The sequence below is a fragment of the Hippoglossus stenolepis genome, chromosome 9, assembly GCF_022539355.2.
Source record: "Hippoglossus stenolepis isolate QCI-W04-F060 chromosome 9, HSTE1.2, whole genome shotgun sequence".
NCBI lineage: Eukaryota > Metazoa > Chordata > Actinopteri > Pleuronectiformes > Pleuronectidae > Hippoglossus > Hippoglossus stenolepis.
In genome coordinates, this window is record NC_061491.1 from 27,141,159 (window position 1) to 27,164,930 (window position 23,772).

The 23,772-nt window shown below is 43.9% G+C and overlaps 1 protein-coding gene and 1 long non-coding RNA gene across 3 annotated transcripts in view; one reads left to right on the forward strand and one right to left on the reverse strand.

Annotated features, from left to right (window-relative positions):
* The window catches only part of wdfy3 (WD repeat and FYVE domain containing 3), a 76,661-nt gene that overhangs the window by 51,905 nt on the left and 984 nt on the right, over positions 1-23,772 (reverse strand). For both annotated transcript variants that reach the window (XM_047341322.1, XM_047341323.1), the window contains exons 2-5: positions 7,322-7,532; positions 4,706-4,829; positions 3,623-3,732; positions 553-786 (exon numbers count right to left, since the gene is read on the reverse strand). In XM_047341322.1, coding sequence (XP_047197278.1) covers positions 553-786; positions 3,623-3,732; positions 4,706-4,829; positions 7,322-7,501 — 648 coding nt within the window. In that variant the 5' untranslated portion in view covers positions 7,502-7,532. The remainder of the gene's footprint in view (positions 1-552; positions 787-3,622; positions 3,733-4,705; positions 4,830-7,321; positions 7,533-23,772) is intronic.
* LOC118115527 lies at positions 416-15,040 on the forward strand. Its single transcript, XR_004697574.2, has 4 exons — positions 416-521; positions 13,915-14,097; positions 14,509-14,657; positions 14,819-15,040. It is a non-coding gene; the product is annotated as an uncharacterized LOC118115527 (long non-coding RNA).

The window sequence follows — 23,772 nt, forward strand, 5'->3', positions numbered from 1 at the left end:
ATGGAGACAGAAGAGTTGTTGTTTAATGTGTCTCTTCTGACTGGTTTCATAAGATGTAAGATTCAGGAGCTGAGGTCTTCATAGCAATTTGAGTAAATGAAGTTAACATACGCACAAATCCTTTTATATCGGTGCACATGTGGATTCAATTAATCAAACTTAATCAATAACCATCTTATAATGTGCTGATGCAGAGGAACAGATCCTGCTCACATGCTTTACAAGACTTAAGTTTATGCTGAATCCACAACAAATGACAGAGACTTGCTTTCCGTGCAGAAGTAAAATGGGGTTTTCTACACCACAAAAATGGAAATAAATGACTAACTGTGAGGTAATTTCTTGGAGAATCCCCGATTGCTTCATATCTCTAAAATCTGGACAACCTGAGCTAAATGTGTATTGACTTGATGAGGCAGAAGACAGAGACCTTGGCTTTCTGCTGCAAAGAGAAGGACTGTTCTAACTGTTATGGTTTTTTATTTTTTAGATCGATTTCAACAGAATCTCAACCACGGCAGGTGAGTTTTCAGAGGGCTACTGTCATGTTACCTGAACGAAGACTTTCTGTAGCAGCACCCTGCGATCAGCGAGGGGCAGCTCCGGCTGGGGGGGGCCCTGCACCGGGGTCTTCTCCTGGGTGGAAGGCGGCGGTGGCGGTGGCGGCGGCGGCTGCGGGGTCGGGCCCACCGTGGCCTCGGGCATGTGGGGCAGGTCAAAGAACAGGTAGAGACATTTGACCAGCGTGGAGGGGACTGACATGGTCGTCATGCAGTCCACGGTTTTCTAAAGAGGGGAGGAAAAAAGGGATTTGTGTTAAAAGAGCTCAGGAGAAGAGTCAGGACCATGTTGAGATTCACACGTTAGACATTTTAAACCTTGAATTTAATTTCTGCAGCAGCGGTTTTCTATCGTGAAAATGGATTCATGCCACTGACCCAGGCTGCGTTAACGTGAAGCCGAGAGCTGCAGGCGAGCTCATCTGATTTCTGCTGCACTAATAAAGATGAAAATGTGTTTTTGTTTTCACTGTGACTTTGCTAAATGGGTATATTTACTGTCGTGTTATGATTTATGGTTTTGTCTCCGCGAGGGGGAAATAGGCCTTGAGGTGTGTGTTTTCATTGTGTGTTTTTCCACAACTATACTGCCTGTGTGTATTTATGAGTGTGTGTCGTATGTCTTGATGGCAAGGAAAAGGGCTGCAGAAGGAGATGGGGTTCGTGCTCACTGGGGCGGATGATTCAGATAATCAAACGCTGCCTCCTACACACACACACACACAGACACACACACACGCAAGAACACACAGTGGATCCTCCCATTTATACCAGGACTGTCTGTCCAAGAGAGCGAGAGGGTGGATCCACAAGGAGGAATAACGGAGCACACTCAATTTCCCCCGAGCTGATCGATGGAGAGATGGGAGTGGGGGAGGGGGAGTGGGAGAGAGAGAGAGAGCGCGACGCTGACAGTGGATGTAGGTGGAAGGTGTTTGTAGATGATAGTGAATCAGTATCATGGATAAACTGGAGCAGCACTTGTGGTGCAGTGAGTCTGTGAGGTGAAGTGTGTGTTTGTGTTTTGTTTACAGGCTGTGACATCTTGGCACCGCTGCAGCTTTAAGGTCAAGGTTACTGCTGAACCGTCAATCAGGAAGAAAACCAGAGAGGCAAAGACGTTTTATTGGACGTGTGTGTGCGTCTGTGTGTGTGTGTGTGTGTCAGATGAGTGCACTGGGAATGCAGAGCGTGAAGGGCGTCGTATAAAAACAGAGGAGGAAGCAGCGTGGATGCGAGAGGCAGAGCTACAAAGAAAAATATAGCTTTTATATCATCTGAGGAAGAGGAAGAGCAGGAAGTGAGTGAGAGAAGAAAGAAAGAACAGAGGAAAGACGAGCACTAATGAGAGCGAGGTGACGTCAGGTTTATGGGAGGCCAGCTGCCAGGAGAGTCCTTTGTTTTACCGTCTGAGACGCGAGAGGAAAGGAATATAAATCCATTAAACCCAGTCACTCCCCATCAACACACACACACACACACACACACACACACAAGCAAAGAGTCTGAGCAATGATGGTGTTTGTTCGGTGGGTGATTCTTCTTCGTCTTTTATGCTGCAGTATAATGACAACACTGTTGTTGCTCGCTCACAATGACAGAGGGGCAGGTTGACAGGAAACAGTGGACACACACCAGAATGGATGAATGGACATTTCTTATTTCATCTGCGAATAAAAGGAAAAAGCCGCCGGCAGCTCGGAGGAGAGGTTAACGTCCGACCAGGCAATTCAAACACTCAGGTTCTGAGCTCTGACGATTAGAGGTGACCTGTAATTATGTGAGACGGGTTAATTACCGTCCACACGACTCCGGAGCTGTCAAGCTCTTAGGACAGGGAAGACAAAGATGATGTTTGGAACTATGAAGCTTTGACAGACTCGTGGCTGGTCTAGCTTGTTTCTCAGAGGGACCTCGATACCGGGACGCCATCCACCGATTGCTACTACACAGAGTCTGGCTCCAAATGACTTCATCGGTGCAAGATGGCAGCTTTCTAGGATATTTGGCTGCATTTCAGGATAGTGGGAGGAAGTGGAGTCGTGTCATCCATCTTTATCTACAGTCTGTGCTTGGGAGTGGTTTAAATAAGTGTGAGTGTACAAACCTATGTGGTTATATTTTTGAAATGTTGTGTACACAGTGAGCAGTTGCACTTCAATTGTTCCGCTTGAGGCTTTTATCTTTCAACTTCTCTGCTTTAGTCGACAGGAAACACTAAAACAAACTGAACTGAATTTTAATTTTCTCTAAATCTTAATCTCTAAATATTTCTACATGAAGCATCAGCTGTCGTGTGTGTCCGTGTGTGTCTGTGTGTGTGTGTTCTGACAGCAACAGAATGGAGGGAGTTGTTTTTCAAAAACATGTCTGGCGAAAGAGTGAGAAAATGTTTGACTCGACAACAACAAAGGCACATTTCTGAAGTGCAGCAGACCAGGAGAGAGAGAGAGGCGGGCGGGCGGCCAGGCAGCCAGCTGACAGCGACGCTCCCCTCAAGACTCCCGGAGGAATGCCGGCCCAAAACCTCAAAAGAAATCTGCTGGCCAGCGCTTGAAAGCACAGACAGAGAGGAAGCCGAGGCTCTGAATTATGCAGAGTGCTGTTTGCGTTGTGAGAAGAAGCTTCACACACACACACAAACTAAATGTGGACTTGCTCTTGTTTCCAAAAGGTGACAATGGTGCAATTCATGTGACACAGCAGCATGAGAGGAAAACAAATATCGAGGAGGAAACATCCGGCTCAGCGTCAGGACAGTAAAGCAGGTTTAACAAATGACTGTGTTTGGGTGGAACGAGCTGCTACAGGTCAGATGGGAATTTGTATTTGTCCTCGAGGGCCTGTTCCGTGGTTCTTACTGAGGAAGATGCTGTTTTCTGCTGGTAGATCAGAGAGGGGAGCTGCATATAGGTCAAATAGATACAGAACACTCACAAGATGTTCCCCCAATTTCATGTTACATCTACGTTCACACGTGTGAGAGGAAGGCGAGAATGAATACAGACACACACACGTGAAAATCAAGGAAACAACACCATGGTGACGCTTGTAACACCGACCTGTCCGGAGGAAGCCAACAGGTTGATTGTGGTCAGAAGCATCCAGCCGCGACTCGCCTCCTCACTCTGGTTCACCTCCAGGAACTGGACTATGGCTCGACTGGCGGCCTCTGGAGGAGCGAACACACAAAAACACAATGATCAGTTGTGCTGCAACGCTCGGTGAATGAGATGTGGGGAGGGGGGTTCTTGGTTTGTGTTCTCGAAAACCCACTTTTGCAGGAAGAATATTGAGGCTACATCCATGCTAATATGTTTTAGCTCCATGATTGGACAAATGACGAGGTGGAACTGTTACTGAAAGCAAGAGTCGACCGGTCCAGACTACAACACAACGAGTTTTCAAACTAAAACAGGACCGGCAGCGTGTCCAAACTTCTCTGACGTGGTATCGGATCGGTTTCACCTATTTGTATGAGTTGCATTTTGTATTAGAAATAAACGTGCTTTGGAAAATATCTGCTAGAAAACCCCCACAAAGTCCCCACCCCCTCCCGAGTCCAAAATCCGTTGTTTTGATGATGACAGAGAAAAGTAATCTGAGAGCGTGAGTCAACCACTGAGTCAGTCCACAGAGGCGTGGAGACCAGCTGGAGGAGCGAGCGCTCAGACTGGGCGGCTGCTCGTAAAGAACGAGTCACGTGGACGTTCAAGAGGAAGATGGAGAGAGGTGATGAAGAAGAGGACATTAGAGACAGAGAGCTGGACATTTACTAACACACACATTTCTATGGAAAAGAATCCACTGACGTCGAGTTAACGGTTTCTTTTAAATGATTTGATTCAATACATTTTAATCAACTGCAGGATAAGTCAGACCCTGTTTCTAATAGATGAGAGAAAGTCCCTTCTGTTCCTCATATGATCACACACAGCATCAAACGGCAAATACTTTATACTTTATACAAATACTTCTTACAGCTGCTTAACAATCTGAGCATCAGGACATCAAATGAACATCAGGAAGGAGTAATTCATCTTTTACTTTATTAACCAAACAAGTAGATAAGTGGATGTTTCCGAGAGCTTCCCATGACATCTTCACCGTGATGAGTCTACCTGGCGGGGGCGGGGGGGCCTCACCTGTTGATTTGTTGGAGGCTCTTCGTCTGATCTCGGTCACCATGAGACGTGAGACCTGGGTGGTGAACTGCAGCAGGTCGGAGAACTTCTCCGTCATGCTGCTGGGTGGAGCATTTCCAAAGACCTGGAGGGAACCGGGAAGAACCCATTACATTCTGATGCAGGGCCAGGACCTTCTTTAACATTGGGTGTTTTTTTATATTTGACCCCATGAAAGTAATTAATATAGATAAACAGATTTAAGTGTGTATGTGTGTGATATTTAGTTCAGCTGGATTGAATTTAAGGGAGTGTGTGTCGGGCCTGGGCGGAGACACGAGATCCACATCACACAGTTCTCTCTCTCCTCTCGTCTGTCAGATGCATGATGGGATACATTGCTCGGTTACTGACCATCAGTTGCACACTACTCTTCACGTTGGACTGGATGCAACGAGTCCCACAATGCATCTACAGGCTATAAAAGATCCCATTAAACACTCGGACCGCACTGCAAAGTGGCGAGTGGTGAGCGATTTCACAAACAGCCGGAGAATAGAGATCAGAAGTGTTAAGACAGACATGCTGATGTATAACCCTGAAATAAAAACAGGAAACAGGATTATTGATAAGAAGGGGATTCAAAAATAAGAGATTCTTCTTATTTTAAAGAGCATTTCTTTAATTCCTTCAAGCCTGAAGTTGCAGCAGGAATCATCCGAGTGGAAGTTTGACTTGCTAAGATCTTTGGGTTTTCCCTGCTATGTTCTAGTTCTACAGCCACAGTGGGCCGTGCAGCCTGAGCCTCCTCGCAGTGTATTTATTTATCAGGGAAACATTAAAGCAGGGCCGGAGCCCAGCGTCCCTCTGCAGCAGGGGGGCGGGGGGAGTGCTCGACTTTTGAGTTCTGACATGAGTTATGTCACCAGTGAGTGAACCACAGCCCGGGCGGCGCAATTAGCCGACAAGTCAAGAGACCCTTGGTGGGGCACTCCAGTTTGATGAGGACACTCAACGGGGGCTGCACAACAAAGAGGCATACTCTCCATCTGAGTAATAGGAACACTGTACATGTAACAAGTCCGGCCTTCTCTGCTGCGTTGACTCAAACACACACAGATTGTATGTCGTGTTCAGCCGCCCTGAGTCAAAGGATTTCATATACAACTGCCTCTTGTTTATGGATTTAATGCTTAATCAATCAGCGCTTTGTCTGTTGTCCAATTCATTTGCTTCTGACCATCGTTCCTGCTCGAATGATTAATCTATAATAGATAAAAACTTAATCAGGAACAATTTTGATCAATTGCTTCAACAGAGAATTGGTTATTGAACCAAAAGGTGGGAACAGACGTGCTCAGCGCTGTCCACTTGTGATCGTCTCCCTCAGGACGGATGTGAACTCCAGGTCTGAACAGGGCCTGTGATGCAGCCGGTGGCTCAGGTAAGATGTTTGATTAAACTCGGTGTTGACACTGGGAGGGAGTTCACCGCCTTCGCGTGACTTCACTCTCTGACACACCTGTCCACCAGGTGTACATGAGACAAGGTCCACTTTGTCTCCGACACACCTGTCCACCAGGTGTGCATGAGACAAGGTCCACTTTGTCAAACAGCCTTTCAGGATCTGCACTTTGGGAACAGGCTGAATCTCAAGTGTTGATGCTGGAGTTGATTATGATTCCATATATTGTGGTTTGGTCATTTTCATTGAAGAGAATTTATGTGAGCCAAAGCTAGAATGAAAGCATCTGTGCTCAACCGGCTTAGTTCCTTAAGATTTAGCTGCAGGAATCTGTCAGGAGTCTTTAAGTGTGAGGGGGAAATAAATCCCAGGTGACTTGTCACTTATCGAGTTCACATCAATCCATCCGCAGTATAAATCCATGATGTAGGAGTCACTGGCCACGTTTAGACCTGGTAACAACATCCGTCCAGAGAGATACGATCACATGAGGACAGCATCAAGGTCATGTGTTCACACCTGGTATTAAAATGTGAGCGTGACTCATGTGACCACTTGTGTGTGTGTGTGAGAGTGTGTGTGTGTGTGTGTGTGTGTGTGTGTGTGTGAGAGAGAGAGAGAGAGAGAGAGAGAGAGAGAGAGAGAGAGAGAGAGAGAGAGAGAGAGAGAGAGAGAGAGAGAGACATGTGGGGCTGAGTGAATCTCATTCAGCTCAGTTATAAAGAAATATTCTATCAATTTAAGGAAAGTTTGAATCATTATGTGTGGATCAGTGTTGATATTGTGGTTGTGGATACACACAAATCAACAAATAGACACTGTAGAGGGTCAGAGGACATCAGCTGAGTAGGTGGACATTCACACAGCTTAAAGAAAGTGTCCACATGTGTCTCAGACCACCTCTGAATGTACGGTACTCTGCACGGTCCACAGGATCACTCAGGATGGATGTTAATACCAGGTCTGAACCAGGTGAATGTTGACAGAGCACCAGCTTGACTGGAAAACCACAAGTCCAACAACATGCACAAGTCTAACAGGTTTGAACTCCAGCTTTCACACGTCCCCACAACCAGAAAGGGATTCTTTCCTGCAATCTGTCAGCTGTTAAATGAATTCATTTCCGTTATCGTAAACATCCGGCCCTCCTTCCACCCCCTGGTGGGACCTACCCTGTTAAAAACAGGAAGCATCATGTAGAGCTTCTCCTCCTGCTCCTTCTGGGTCATGTGGCGAGGAGGGTGGCACAGTTCGGAGAACAGGCGCCGCAGGTGCATCAGGCCCAGCGCGTTGTCCTGGGGGCTGCACTCCTCCTGCCTCGGCCGACCCATGATCCTCTTCACCATGTTCATCTTGAGCGGCTTTGTCAGGGCAAAGGCAGCCCTGTGGAGGAGAGAGGGGGGGGGCGTTAATTACATGTATCACAGCAGTTCAATACTCAATCATCCTGCGGGGGTGAGAATCAAATCTAGACGCTGTTTTTAACCATCTGTACCGTGTCCACAGAGAGTCAGAAACTGTAAAGTACAAGGGAGGATTATCTGAATATGAAATGACCTTTATCTGTGAGAGTTTGGAGGCACAGGCCCAATTGAAAGGTGCTTTCATTTATAAATGCTCTTCATCGGAGTCTTTGGCACATTTTGAGTGATTCCAAAAAATGGGATCTGTTCAAAATAAGTTAAATAGGTTAGTTAACGTTAAATTAAGTTAAAAGTTGATTAAATAAGGAACATGAAACAAGTGGCACTTTGGGATCGGTACTGAAAGTCACCACTGATTTTTAATACTGAGCTTCAGTGATTCAAAAAGTATGAGACAAAACAAAACTGACATTTTTGTATTAAAAGAGCCTGATGCCTTATTAGCTTGCTAATAAAACAAGCATTTGTTGAGATGGTAGATGTGACATATTTAATTTTGTTTGGCCAATTGACTTTGAACTATAGCAACTGGATATCTGACTTCCTTTAAAAAAAATTGTTTTCTATTATTAGCTGTAATTTCCACACATCCACTTCTCTCCAGACTATCTTTAAGACGGTTGCTAAGAGACATCACTGAGCTGCGAAGCCTCCGCACAACACAGATAAACATCCAACGATAAAAAACCTGGATGAAAAGACTGGAACAGCTGCTCATCGATCTCAACATAAGCCTCGTGTCTCAGCAACTGCACTGACACAGAGTAACTTGCTCAAGGGTTCACGGACGCTGGTGACGGAGAAAATCATATCATCATGTCCACATGATAAAGAGTGTGAGCCTGTAGGGATGTGGGACATGACGAGGAATTAAATGTCATTTTCGCTGTAGCCTATATTAATAATAATACATCTTTCCTCAGCTCCTGGTTCCTTTCCTTGTATTTCTCCAGCATAAGAAATTCTTGAGTTACTTGTGCGTTTGATTTCACGATCATGATGATAGCACGACAATTGCTTTTTCTTTCACACTATTGAAGTGGCAAAGCTTGCCCTCCTTTTGACAAACAGCTCAAAAGCATCGACTTGCCTCAAGCGTCAACGCTCCATGACGCCACCGTGCAGTTTTGAATTTTTTGTTAGCACCATCTTGTTTTTAGTAGGGAGGTCTTGTGAAGCCAGAATTAGATCCCGCCCACACTGCACCCATTTGATAGCGCTAGCCGTCAATCACACGGTAAGGATCTATACATGTGTCCTGGCTGAGGTTACGTCCCCTGATCCCCTAGTTGACCGAGACTGAGGTGAACCAAGGCGACAAAAAGCCCTGACAGTTCAGTTTCAGTCCTCTGAGGAAGTCAGCCAGCTCCGTGGAGGATGAGCAGACATGACAGTTTGCCGTGTAGTCCCTCCTTCCTGAGCTGAGGACGTTCAGTCCTCACAGTGGATTACGCTGTAGACACTGACAAAACACTTCCTGTAACAGTAAGGTCTTGGCAGGTAGCTCGAGACCGTAGAGGACACGTGTAAGACGGAAAAGGTCACTGACTAAATTCATAAGAGTGAAAGGTTATGGTTAGCTCTCTTTAAACTAAATAAAGGTAATTGACCAATGATATACTAATTGAATGTTGGACAGAATGCATTAGAAACCAATAGGAAACCATAGCATCAGTAGTTGGCTTAGCGTGACGGCTCACAAGCAGCTACTGAAAATTCAGAGAGCATTTTTCATTCCCTCTCTCCAGCCACTTATGTGAAGTCTAAACCATTCTGGATCCAAACCAGCCCCCCCCAGGGTGAGCGCCCCTCTCAGCAGGCTAATTCACTCTTGGCCAACTTCTCCATCTGTTGGCTGTATATACAATTTGATTCTGTTGTTGTGATATCACAATTATTGGCCCTTTGGGGTTATTAGTATTTCTAAAGTCTTAAGACTTGACTCCGAGCCCAAAATAGAAGATTTTGAATAATGTGACTGAGGATGCCCCCCCCCTGCTGTTGGCTCTGTTCACTTCCTCTCCTCATGTAGACAACAACTTAAGAGTTTCTCTTTGTTTGCCTCTGTCATACTAATTTTTACTTAATTGTTAGGTGGAAATAAAAAAATGCGATGTGCCAATCAATCAATCCATACGTTAATTAAAGAGATATTAAAATGTAATCACTAGACTGATATGAAATATTCATTACCACCAAGAAGAATGATGATAATTTTGACCCATCCAAGGATCCCTCACTTGTGGCTCTCTCTGAGGTTCCTATGTTGCCCCCCCCGCCTGTTAATAGGGACTTAGTTGACCAGACCAACTATAAATCATATAAAAAGAAGGTGAAAATGTCCTTAGAGCTGAATAGGACAATTATTATGTGTTCCCAGAGGTTAACCTTTATTGAAAGCTGTCTTGTTCAAGGTCTGCTTTTCCCCGGCGGGCATCTCAACACATTTGCTTTCTCCTCGCGCCTCCACTTCCTGTAAGGACTGTCGTGAAAGACTGAAAGAATGTGAAGAGCATCGCAGAGACAGACGACTACAAAGAAGCTTCCAAGTGTTTTTCTGAGTCACAGGAACGTGGCATCTGTGGCACGAAGGAAATCGGCGTGAACCAAAAGGCTTTAATAACCGCTTCTTGCCCACAGAGAACGGCTGCCCTCTGCATGAACCCACACTCAAACTGCAATTCTAGTCAACATCCGCCATTTAGTACACTTTCCTCTGAAGTGCCTGATGCTGCCCGTGAGTGCTCACAGACGGTTATAGCATGAACCGCCTCCTGGGATTGAACCTCTTCACCTGGTTAGAACTTGGTTTTACAGATAATGCAACAAATCACTCCTTTTCTTAAAATTTAAGAAAAAGTACTTGCGACAGTGAAGGCTGCCGTCCTTAAATATCACTCAACTGGAAATGTATTGGAACACCAAGAAAACAGAAAAGACAGAAATCAAAGAACATGAAAGATGCTGCACTAATTGTGCTTTGAGTTACATAATTAGTTCTGCCACATCAGTGCCTTCAGCCGCCTTCCTCAGCTTGAAAGGAAATGTCATCAGAAAATAACGCACTACGTGTACGATTTTGGTTTAGACACATGTTAAACGCATGATTGAGATCAAAAGAGACAAGAGGCTCTGACATTTACAATACAGCCTGTGTTGGCAGCGATAGAATCCACGACTCAGCTCTCACTAACCACCAGGTCTGTCCGTCTAAGATAAGGCATTAGTGAAAACCCCTTCAGTATTCATCCACACAAAACAACAGGCCTGCTGCTGGGGCTGATAATGTTGGATAAAAAACTAGATTTTTGTAGCGACAGGTCTCCAGATTCACCAACTGTAAACCCAAGCAGTCCCGTTGTTTTCCTGTATTGTCACTTGTTCGCTGACTGACAATCATCCCACTGTGGATCCCGACATCACAACCCCCCCCTTGTCCTGCTGCCAGTGATTGAGCGTATGGTAAACCTGCACAGATGGTAGAACTGGAGAACATTAAATTCCTGTGAGCGGTGTTCAGAGGGGATGAAATCCGTCACGAGCTGACATGAGCTCGTCGCAAGAATAGAAGAACAAAGCGTTCAGAGCAGTAATTTTCTTTCTCACAGGGAACGACTTTGACGAACATTATTTAAAACGTTGGCCATGTTAAATATGGACCTCTGACTCTGTAACCCTATACACTCGATATGACTGAAAACAAAGCATTATATATATCACCGTTAAAATGAGCTGTACGTTTTCTCTGCCACTGAACATGGTTTCTTGCCGGGTGTGGTTGGTGGTGGTCGCTTGCCGAGAGCTTCAGTCATCTTTGACAAACACAAGTTTATAATACAAAAAGTGACCCACTATCAAAAAGTGATCAGACAGCCTGGCTGGACCTGGGCCAACTGGTTGGCGTCCCAACTTCAGAAGATGTGATAGATATAAAAACAACACAGTTGACAGAGAGTTCTTAGCTTAGCGCTGAACTAGCAACATTTCTGCTACTTTGGTGAGTAAACAGCTGTTTATGATCATTTTAACAATGTAGCATCAGCAAATATGGACATAATAGCTGCTTAGACGTCTGATGGGATGAATTCCATCGTTCCAGCAAAACATAATCCAACAAACTGGAGTGCTCATATTCAGGTTAATCATTTGAATTTTTAAGTCCATTGCTGCAGCTCCTCTTTTCAGCCTCTGTCTGAAACACTTGGTTTTAAATCCTGTCTCTTTAAGGCCCCCCCCCTCCCAATAAGCCCAGTCTGCGTAGTGTAAACTGATGTACAAACCAGTGTCTTGTTTTCATAAGAACATGGCTCCGGGTCTTGCACATCTTTTTTTGTCAAATTTCTTTTCCTGTGACCGTCACAAATTGCTGACTCAGTTTGTGACGGTCAAAGGAAAAGAAATTTGACCAAAAAAAATGTTTTCTGTGCATGTTGCAGAAAATGTAAATTTCAACAATTGCATCAACGTGGACCAATTTGACATCCTGAGCATGTCTCATTTTATGTTTATGGAGGAAAAAGCTGGTTCACATTATCGCACGTCATGTCAAATTTTATTGCAAGTCATGTCAGATATTCTGATGCAGCCTAATCAACTTCCTCTAACAACACCCTTCCTCTTCCTGTGCCGACACATGTACTATGTTTGGTCCTGGCTTCTCATTTAATAATCCACATAACCCACATGACAGTCTTCATCGTAAATAAAACTAATTGAATCCTCCTGGTAGAGGAACAGGCAAAGCAGGCCGAGGCTTTGAGATAGAGCCGCAGATCTACTGCACATTTGGTGAAGCCAGCTCTTCACAGCAGTGGGGGTTATAAAGTGATCAGCATCAGCAGAAAGCCAGTCCTCAGCTGCTGGCTGGAGTGGAAACTCAGGCTGAGCCACAGACAAACATGTTGGAAAGCTGCCGGTCAAGGAGAAAATCTTGCAGCATGTCAAGAATCGAGAATCCAGAAGCAGAAGTGCTTGGCCTGTAGCCGGTTTTAAAAATATCCAGCCCACTGGGCCGGGTTTCTGAGGTTCCTGTTTAGAGCTGCAAGTTTCACTATGAAACAGGAGGAAATGGGGAAACCAGCAGACGCTTCCTTCTGAGATTTGGACTTGTTTGCAGGGTTTGGAAATTGAACCAGGTCCCAGTGAGTGACGGCCACTGAGCCCCAGAGACATGTTTAAAAACAGATTCTTATTCTAATCTGAACAAACCTGCCAGAAAATGGGAAGGTATTCAGGTGTGGGGGGTCGGTGGGTGGATGGATGGATGGGTGGATGGATGGATGGGTGGAAGGATGGATGGATGGAAGGATGGATGGGTGGATGGGTGGATGGATGGATGGATGGATGGATGGGTGGATGGGTGGATGGATGGATGGATGGATGGGATGGATGGGTGGATGGATGGGTGGATGGATGGATGGATGGATGGATGGAAGGATGGATGGATGGAAGGATGGATGGATGGATGGATGGATGGATGGATGGGTGGATGGATGGATGGATGGAAGGATGGATGGATGGAAGGATGGATGGGTGGATATGGATGGATGGATGGATGGATGGAAGGATGGATGGGTGGATGGGTGGATGGATGGATGGGTGGATGGATGGAAGGGTGGATGGATGGAAGGATGGATGGGTGGATGGGTGGATGGATGGATGGATGGATGGATGGGTGGATGGATGGATGGAGGATGGATGGGTGGATGGATGGATGGATGGAAGGATGGATGGGTGATGGAGGATGGATGATGGATGATGGATGGATGGATGGAAGGATGGGTGGATGGATGGATGGATGGTGGATGGGTGGATGGATGGATGGGTGGATGGGTGGATGGATGGATGGATGGATGGATGTGGAAGGATGGATGGGTGGATGGATGGATGGGTGGGTGGATGGGTGGATTGAATACCTGGTATTTGGTTTGTTCAGCAGGATTATGCAAAAACTACTGAATGAATTTCTACAAAACTTGGTGGGTTAAACAAGGGCCAGGCCTATTTAGGGGACTGATATCTATTAGTATAATATACTATCTAATATATATAATAATATCTACAGTTGGTAGAGATCCAAATGAAATCTAGCGGATTTAAATGTGGTTTCATAAGGGGACTGTTGGGCCTTTGTGGATGTATCCTGTGTTCTGACACCCCCACAACTACTCTGGTGAGGACAATATTCTTATAATAAATTTAAATTCTTACAAGACCTGAATTACCCTATGAGCCGTGATCAAGCTGAAACAGTCCCACCTATCTCTTTGTTCTGTAATGTATCCTTGACGCGGACCAAGCCCTGCATTCATCCCTGAACACTGCTGTTGACTCTGCTGCAGGAGCCACTGAAGCAGACAGGAGCACTGAGAGAATGGTAGAGTCGGAGCTCAGCAGGGCCGGGACCACAAACTGGGGCAAACACATGTCATGCGACTCGGCATAAGGCTGAACTGGAAAATCAACAAAAGGGGAGGCAGCGATCCACAGACAAATGCAGAATTACAGCCCACTCCACCTACTTGGTAAGCAGCGAGCGTCACAATGCCACGGACACTAGTCCCGAGACACCTCACTTTGAGTTCTGTTCGTACACTCGACTGTTAAGTGCAGTCACAACTAAATATGAGACGTGGAAATTAAATTTGGGTGCACAAATTACTGCCTTGATGCAGCTTCACTTAATTGATATCTCAGGGAGGAGTAAGAGCTTTACCTAAAAGCTGCTTTTTGTTTTTGACTGACTGCCTGAAGCTTCAGGGTGACGCTTATTTATCTCACTCTTCTGTGGATACTTTGCTCTAAATAGTACAGTAAGTATTTAATGCAGTTCCCTGACAGTCTGTGTAAATTCAGGTAAATCAACAAACATGAAATTCACCAACAGAAAGCATTACATGGTTTTCTGTTCCCTTTTGATTCTAATGCTTCGGCAGTTCGGGGTCTCTCAATCAAAACAATAACAGAGGATCGGGTTTGATGACGTCATGAGGCAGCGCGGGATCATGGGAACTGTTGTCTTCACCTCCACTGCTGATGGAAATCTACCAGATGTGACTCACACACAAATCATGTTCATGATGATGTAATGTATTCAAGTTTTATTCATATTAAGCAGCAAATGATCAATAATCACATGATTAATAATCAAGATCCAGCAAAAAGCTGATTATAATAAATGATTTTAGGGAATGTTTTTTATCATGTGTTTGTCTCCAAATTAATCTCGTCCATTTTTAATTTCAGATCTGGAAACGTCTCCAGGAAGAGGATGAGGCCCACGCCTTTGGCAACAGAGCGCTCTTACTCGCTTCTCACACATGAAGCCTTATCTGTTGATCCAGAAATGTGTTGTGGGAAAATGAATGCACCTGAAAAAAAGGAAACGGTTGAACTGGGATAATGAGCCCAGTCACTTCAGATCTCCAGCAAAGCTTCGGCAGAATGTGATTATCTCCAACACAGCCACTGAGCAGCTTTGGCTGTGACATAGAAGATTTTTATATCCTAATAAAACCAAACAAGTTATATTGCTCATGTCTTTTATGTGAATACGAATGCCCAGCAGTTGACCTGTGCAGGCAGACATCTTGGTGCATACTTGACCGACCTCAGAGGGAGGTGACATAACGGAGAGGATTAAGTTTGCAGCTCTAACGAAACCATTAAACAAACTGATAACCAACTTAAAGCTGGTGATTCTTATTAAAGTACAACGAGACCGATGTCGTTTAAAGCAAAAACAGCATCGGAACCACGTCTTGTCCTGGCTGAGGCAAAGAAAGTAAGTTGGTGGTATCAGAGGAATGTTGACTCCGGTGCAGTGGGGGAACTGAGCTGGCTTTCCAGGCCCTCCAGTCTTTAAGCACACGCCAGCTTCGATGAATGTCTCACACAGTTAGCACTAACTCCGGGGAGATGAAGGCAGCCAATGCCCTGGAAAAGCCAGACTCTTCAAAAGGCCTGTGTGGCTCTTTCTCAGGAGAAAGTGATGTAATCACCAAAACGCCTCCTGTCTGACAGCTTCTGACGGTAGGTGGAAGATGGGGTGGTCCTCGGAGAAGAAAGAAATGGGTTGACAGGAGCGAGACAATAAAATAGCAAAACAAAATGCTAATTTGAGGAAAGTAAAAGTCTGTGAAGACAGGGGGGAAAACTCACACTAACTTCCAGCCAAATGTTGGTATTTTGATTGTGGGTGTGACTGGAGCCGTCCGCAAACCATCTGAACATCTACATAACCTAAACTGTAAAACTGTGCCTCTCTACGATAGCTGACAATCCACTGCAAGACATAGAAAACATCTGTGACTTTAAGATAGAAGCCAACTTGAAGGATCAAGGTGATTCAGAGAGATACAGTTACCACAGAGCTACTTCCATCTACTGCAGCATGTTTTCATTTGATAGCTAATGTCTGACCTGCGTGAGAGTAACACGAGCCAGGAGGCCAGGGAATTATCTCACGTCAAACAAGTGTGGAGAGGACCCGAGTTGACAACCCTCCTCACCCGGATCTCTATTTAGGTCTGGGGTGTCATCATCACAGGCCATTACCACCAGTCACTGCCTAACTTCTACCTGCGTCTCCTCCGCCAGCCATTAAAGATTCAACACTGGAAACAGTTTGTGTTGAGGTGCAGCAACACTTCTGACAAATGTGGATTTATTCCCTCGAGATCACGGAGAAAACTAATGACTGTATTTTTCTACTCAAAGTACAAATGTTCAGAGAATAATGTTCGAGCCGATGTGTCAGCCTCGCTGAATGGTAACCATAACAACACGTGGGCTTCATACAAAATACCTGCCTGTCAACATCCATAAAAAATGTTAATTACCATAATTGTCATATCGATATGGCACATTTTGACTTTAATATAAATATCATACATTTCCATAAATGTGTCCTTTTACAGATGCAGCATCAGCAAAGACAGCTTGAGGTCCAGATGTGAGGTCATCTGCAGCGCCCTCAGCTTCACAACCGAACAACTAGAAAAATGTAATTGGGGTTTTATGTGTATCACGAGAACATTTTCCCAAAGAGGGTCTTTGTTATGCAGTATTTTGCATTAATAGTCTAGACTGCGGTGATCCTCAGTCTAATTTGTCTTCCTACAGTTTCATAATGATGAGATATTTTTACACTTTTCAATGTTCTTCATTGTAGAGCTGTGTGCAGCACTTTGTTTCAGTAATGCTCGTCCATGCCCCACTATAGCCCCCGGTGGTCCAGTGCACTGTCGAAAATAATCCATAACATTTTAACCATCCTCGGCAGACAGGCAGAGCTCTACCTCACAGAGGCCCTCTCTATGTACCTGTCACGTGACAGTGTGTACTAACTAACCAGGAGCACAGCGCCTTGTAAAACTGTGTAACTTAATTTCATCGGTTTCCACTTGATGTTTCAACTGGAAAATCAGTGAGAGAATATTTCAGGAACTATAGACTTTCTATGTTGTGGATGGATTTAAACGAAAGGAATCGAAATAATGTGTCACCATCGTTCTGATCTTGACAACTGTTGCATTAGGTTAAATGTAGAACCAACAGCTTCAACCAGCAGCTCTTACAGTGGGAGGACTGTTGCATCGCTCGCTGCTTAATGATGGTTACGAACACACAGCTGCTCAGTCACTCTGCAGTACAGCATCTTGCAAACAGCCTAAATGTTAAGTACAGACACGAGTCAGGCAGTGACACGGAAAGACAATGCATCAGGAATCAGGGTAAACATGCCACATTCACCGAGGTTGGCGTTGCCAGTTAACAGTTACCCCTGGTCGCCGTGGAGACAAGCTCAGCACCCAGCTCTTCATTTTCCCCTACCTGCTGTTCTCTCTGCGCTCCGCCAGCATCTCAACTCCTCAGCAGCAGAAGACAGAAAAAATATTCCACTGTACCAAGACCGGCTCCTCTACCTCCCAAAAAAAAATAATAAACGTTCGTCTTACTGATGAGTCGACAACAACGGTGTCCTGTGCCTTCCCCTCACCGCGGTCAGAGAAGAGGACAGGCTAAGCTCGGAGGCATGGCTTGTCTTCATTGGCACTGCCAGAGGCTTTGTTTGCCAGCCAGTGTACTGTGTGTGTGTTTGTGTGTGTGTTGTGTGTCTGTGTGTGTGTGTGTGGCCTGCCGGGACTGGCACAGCTGATCCCCCCCTGACACCGGGTGTACAAGGCTTTGGAGGAGGAGGACGGGAGGTGGAGTGGCTATGGCCGTCTCTCACCGAGAGGAACGTACCATTCGGTCCAGAAACGGGAGGGGACATGCAAAACCCTCAGTAGAAAGCAGCATTAAAAATTCATCTTGGTCATTAGGTACATCCAGGCTCACTGAGTTCACATTAACTTTGCATTATTATGACATCAAGGGTTTTGTGCTACACATACAGAGAATAGAAAAAGTTTCCTCTAAAGCATTATTTTGTGATATAAACAAAAGCAGGAAGAGATTGATTTGTTGATTTGTGGACGATCATTTAAAGAACATAAAATACATCTGCAGGTACCTCGATCTGTTATTTCGAGTTATTATTTCAAGAACCCTCTGCTGGAGACTGTTGGAACATTCTGAGATTCTTCTGGTTCACTAAGACGATACTGGAGTGTGGTTTCCAGCAGGGCTACACTGGGCCATATGGAAATGAGGCCAGCAGGGAGAGCAGATCATCCACCTCACTGAATGAAGCCAGGCAATAAAATCTCCTGCTCAACATACCACCGGCAGCAAGGTCGGCTATGCACAGGAAAGTGAAAAAATCTGATTAACTGCACCCAGAGACCTGTTGTGTTAAATGAGCCTGAAGGTTTCTCAGTGACTTGTATAACCACAACATTCAGATGTGATTTCAGCTCCTCTCTGCCTAAACCTGCACTTATACCACCGACTTACAGGATATTATTAAATGTGTGTCACTCTTTTTGTTTCCATTCAGTCTGGAGATAAACTAACAACAGGATCCAAAGCATAAATAACAGTTAAACCACAATAAACCACACGCTATCACAAATAATCCATGGAGATATATGATGCTTTTTTCAGTTTTTTTGTGGATGTAAAAGATCTGCAAAGTTAAAAAGCACAAAGTCCAAAGTAAGGCTTGTTGCACTCTAGACGAATATCAGTCCCACTTTGGGTCCAGATCCGACGATTGCAGGGGTGTTGTCGATTTGAGGCTGATCTGAAGATTCTCCTGTTGTGACAGGTTCACAGACATAATCTTCACATCACAGACTGAATCGAATCATCCTATAGAGTCTCTGGTGACAGGTGAATGAGCAGAAACGCACAACAGCCGATTAAAGTGTCACAAAAAGGATTTTGCTTACTTCTGTGGAACTGTGGCAACAATATTACACAAACCAGCGCCACAAGGTGACGTCACCAGCCGTCCGCCTCCATGTTTGTTGTTGTGGTGGTTTCATCTGTCAATGTGTCTATGGTCTCCCACGTTTTTTTTAAACGAGTTATGATTTAGCAGTCTGTCTGCGGTCGGTTGTTGCATAACTACAAAAGTGAACAATGATTGGTTGATGTCTTTATTTTGCTGTGCAAAAGCTAAGCAACGTCCTTAAGAGGAAAAAGATGCCACTTTCTGCCACATAATGTTTTCCTTCTGTGTGAAAGTACTCGTGACAAAAACAAAAAAGTCTGTAAAAGCCTTAATATTGTTATCATCTAAAAATACAGAGTTTTCCAGCTTTGTCCACTAACATCTATCAATATCTAACTTTTGCCATTAATTAACACAAAAACACTTTGTATGTGCATGTGCAGTATGTTACAAACACTAAGTACACACACATTGTCTGCGCATGCTTAAGTATGTGTGTATTGACAGTGATTTCAGTGCTCTGCTGTCTCTGTGATGTGCAGGCCCCGGGGCTAATTAGGAATGATCCTCTCCTGGTTTCTTCCTGCTCGCTGCTTCTTCTCAACGAAGACGACAACTCGTAAACTACAACTTACAGTAAATGTCTGCGGCGCACACACACACACACACACACACACACACACACACACACACACACACACACACACACACACACACACACACACACACACACACACACACACACACACACACACACACACACACACACACACACAACAAAGGATGTCTTTTTCTTTCTTCACGTGGCCTGAGAAAGTTCACTTTGTGTTCCAAGTGGGAAATTAGCATTGACCTTGTGCTGCATTATCCACGAGGTTTTTTAATGTAGCTTTTCAGCAACATGAATCGATATGAAGAGCCTCAGAGAGCAGAACACACAGTGCTGCTCCCGTCCCAACACACACACTCAAATGCACAGATAATAAAAATGCAATCCATGATAATCTTTGGGGTTTTTGTGTATATTAGTATTTGCTGGGTAAAGCTTTGCTCTCATCCATTTAATGAGAACATCTCTATTTATATTCCCAATAAGGCTTCACACACAACATTCTTCATATCATCATGGAACCTACAAGGAACCATTTTTGTTCTGAATAATTCTAAACAATCCCAGTACATTCGCACTGCTACCTTCACTTGTCACTCGTCACAGCTTTTCTCTACTTCATAATATCACTAGGAAAGAAATACTTCAAGACTTCTGACTGAAAATAAGCTTTTTCAAGACCTCACTTTGGCATATTTCATAATTAATCAACTAGTCATGAAACATAGATACCTTATTATAAGATGAACCATTAGTAGCGGCATACAGAATACATGAGGTAAAGTTGTCTAATAAACTAACGGATGTGTTGCGTTAATGCTAAAGTATCAGCAATGTTGCTTAACTAAAACTGATTCATCACTGAAAACTGGGAATGTTTAATCATAACGGTCATAAAACTGCTAAATATGTAAACAAGAGGGTAACTGCCGATGTTCACGGGACACAAGGGACGCCACAAACCACGCAGATCAAGACACTGTGTCTTTGCCTCAACACCTGTGGGAGTGACTGTAACTCCCCAAGAGAGAAATACCCACTAATAACAAAGAAACATCCAGTTGTAGATGCAAGGGGAGGCTGAGGGTTGTGTGTATTCATTAAGTCACAGCAGCCCGAGTTGTAGCCCTGAGTAAACTCTGCTGAATGACTCAACCGGTGATAGGTTTCAGTGTGTGCTCGTCTTAAAAGCACAGTGTGAGAAAAAGCCCTGGGGTCACAGTCATGACGTCACCAACTACTGGCAGGTTTGGAGAAATCTCAGGAAATCAGAGTAAACAGCCCCTGTGGCTGTTACGATCTTAGCTGAACACATTGTGCACATTGTCTGAATAATACTTGACTGTTTATGAGTTGAATTTTGCAGTTTCACAAGCTAATTGGAGGCCGAGATGTTAACTGTTCCAAAACGTTATTTTGGAGAATGAGAACTTTAATGTGAAACGATTGCTTCTCTTAGGACGTCTGAGCCAAACAAATGGACAGGGACGTTGTTGATGTCCAACTTAAGAGTCAGTCCAGGTCAATGTGTAACAAGACGTGACTTAGTTTCACAGGCAATTCGTTTTCTGGACATTTTCTGGAGCTTGTCTATCTGGGTCAACATGAGCAACATGTATTTAATTTAATTCTACAGCTTGTTGAGAGAATTAAATTGGCAGCATTCTGGTTATTGTGATTTGGTTCCAAGCAAAAACACTTAAAACTTGGCAAGTTTTAAACATAAGGGAAACTACAAACTAGAGATTAAAGAGCTTCAGGTTTCTTTTTATTACCAACTCATCTATTCATTTTACTGAGTTAAAAAACAGGGAATATAATGGCCGTCATATTTCCTACCTCAAAACATATCACTCAGATCTTTTCCAGCCATGAATTCAGAACTAAATGATCTTTATTCTAGTCAATCAACTAATCGTAGTGCTTCTCAATGAATGTCAGCTTATTAACTTAACTAATGTTTAGGTTATGACAGCAAAAAAAAGTATGAAGGTCCACAAGTGTCTCGGAAATAGTAATAAAGCACTTGATTGACTAATATTTAAATATATAAATTTATATTTTTACAAATAAATGTGTTAATACTTAAGTACCATTTCCGTGACACACGCTAATTAGCTGACATTCATTGAGAGGCATCACTCTAACGATTCGTTGATTGACTAGAATAAACATGGTTTAGTTCTGAATTCATTCAAACACACGAAGCCCTGTGTGCAGAAACAAACTCACTTTGGTGACATGTCACAGAAGCAGCTGCAGCCTACACATCTGTCCACCGCTACTTTACCTAATCAGGTTTTTATATTTGATTAAAACCTTCAAAAGATCATCAGTTACTTCCAAAGGGGTCTAATGGCATAAACAGATTAACTGTGGCTACATTCAGTAGTTGAACAGTATTTAACCAGTGGCTCTCTGTGGGCCCTGTTTCTCTTCTCATGGTGGTGTTGACATGTCTAATGGTTATTTAATATGACCAAACAAACTGAAAGGAAGTGACTGCAGCAGCTTCACTGAGTTCAGTTCAGGTCGCACACACCAACTGCTTCTAAGCCCAGAGCCTGTCTGACAAAGATGAGACCGTTAATGGTGAAATTAATGTATAATGAGAATGTGGTTTTGTTAAATATTCACTTTCAGGACTTTACCATTATGTAAATATGGTTAAAAAATCGTCTGTTGGCTGCATTTCTTTATTAAAATCCATTTAATTTTATTCCTCATATTCACCAAGGCTATAAATACAAGTTGGGTTAAGCTCATCTAACTCGTACTATTCAGCTCCAGCCTCGTATAGAAGAGGAGGTAATGCCTCAAGTTGGAAAAGCTCAGATGTTAAACTCAAGGTTCAGTTAATAAAGTCAGAAAAATATGGCAACAACTGCTGGGTTATTATAATCTATACGCACTACAAGAAATGTGACTTAATGACTGTAACTGATGACCATGACTTTGTGGAATGGCTGTAGGGTCTTATTTGTTTTGATTTCAATGTGAGGCTGTTTTGTTCCTTCTCCATTGTTTTTAATTTTCAGCTGCTGTTGTCTTTTTAATATTATGATTAATATTGTTATTGTTACTTCAGTTTATTAGTTTGTTCTTTATAATATGTGTGTGATGGCCAGTCTCTGGCTGGGGTGGGGTGGGGTGGGATACAGTTGTTGTCGATTTCTGTTTGTGAGGAGATAGATATTTGCAGAGTCATGTCACAGTCAGGTCGTATTTTCAGACATGTTGGAAAGAAGTTACTGTAAAAATGAATATTATTGTTGTTGTTGTTTCAATGCAGGTCAAACGTTCACCGTTCCAGGTCTGTGCTCGTGATGCAACACTGAAGAGTTATGGGTGCACGTGATGTTTTTGGCAGGTGAATCAGACAACCAGGGGAAATAATTGAGCTGCATGTAACATCTGATGCACGGCTAAGTGTGACTGAACGGGATGTGCCACAGTGAATTATGCAGAGAATCAGGTATGAAGGTGGAAGATTAAGACGTTAAACCACGGCTGCTGCAACAACAGAGCTTCTCAACCTCAATTAAATAACATGTTTAACATCCAAATCATTATTTGTCAGCTATGGACTGTGTCTGTCTGGCTAATAACCTTTAGATGTTCACCGCTAACCTCCAGGCACTGGGTAGATTGCACTGAATCATCATGTGGAGGAAACAACAGACATTCCTGCGTTGCACACATGTCACAAGCAAGAAGACTGGAACCGCCTGCCACAGTCAGAAGCTTCTTTTGAAAACAAAGCTTCACATGTTATTCTACTGCACCACAATCCCCTGATTTCACCTTATGCCAGTTTTAAATCTTGTGATGGGGGGGGGTCATGCTTAAACTTGCACGCAGCATCCAGTGCAGGTCTGTCCGTCCTGGGAGAGGGATCCTCACATGTGACTCTCTCTGGGGCTTCTACCTGTTTATTGGTAGTTTTCCTCTTGTTGAGGGTGAAGAACAGAGGACGTCGCACCTTGTTCACATCTACCAGACAAACTGTGACTCGTGAATCTGGGCTCTACCGATAAAATGTCTTTATTCTCTTGACTTCACGTTATAACGGTTTGTGAGAAGTGCTGTATGAATCAAGGTATTAATATTAATATCTAAATATGATTGTTTTCATTGTGCAGATAATTACTCACGTCCTTTATACTCCTAGATGATTACACGCAGTCAGGTTTGAAGAGTCACGTTCACTGGTTCTCGGACTGGTTTTTAAAAAACTGTACCTGCAGG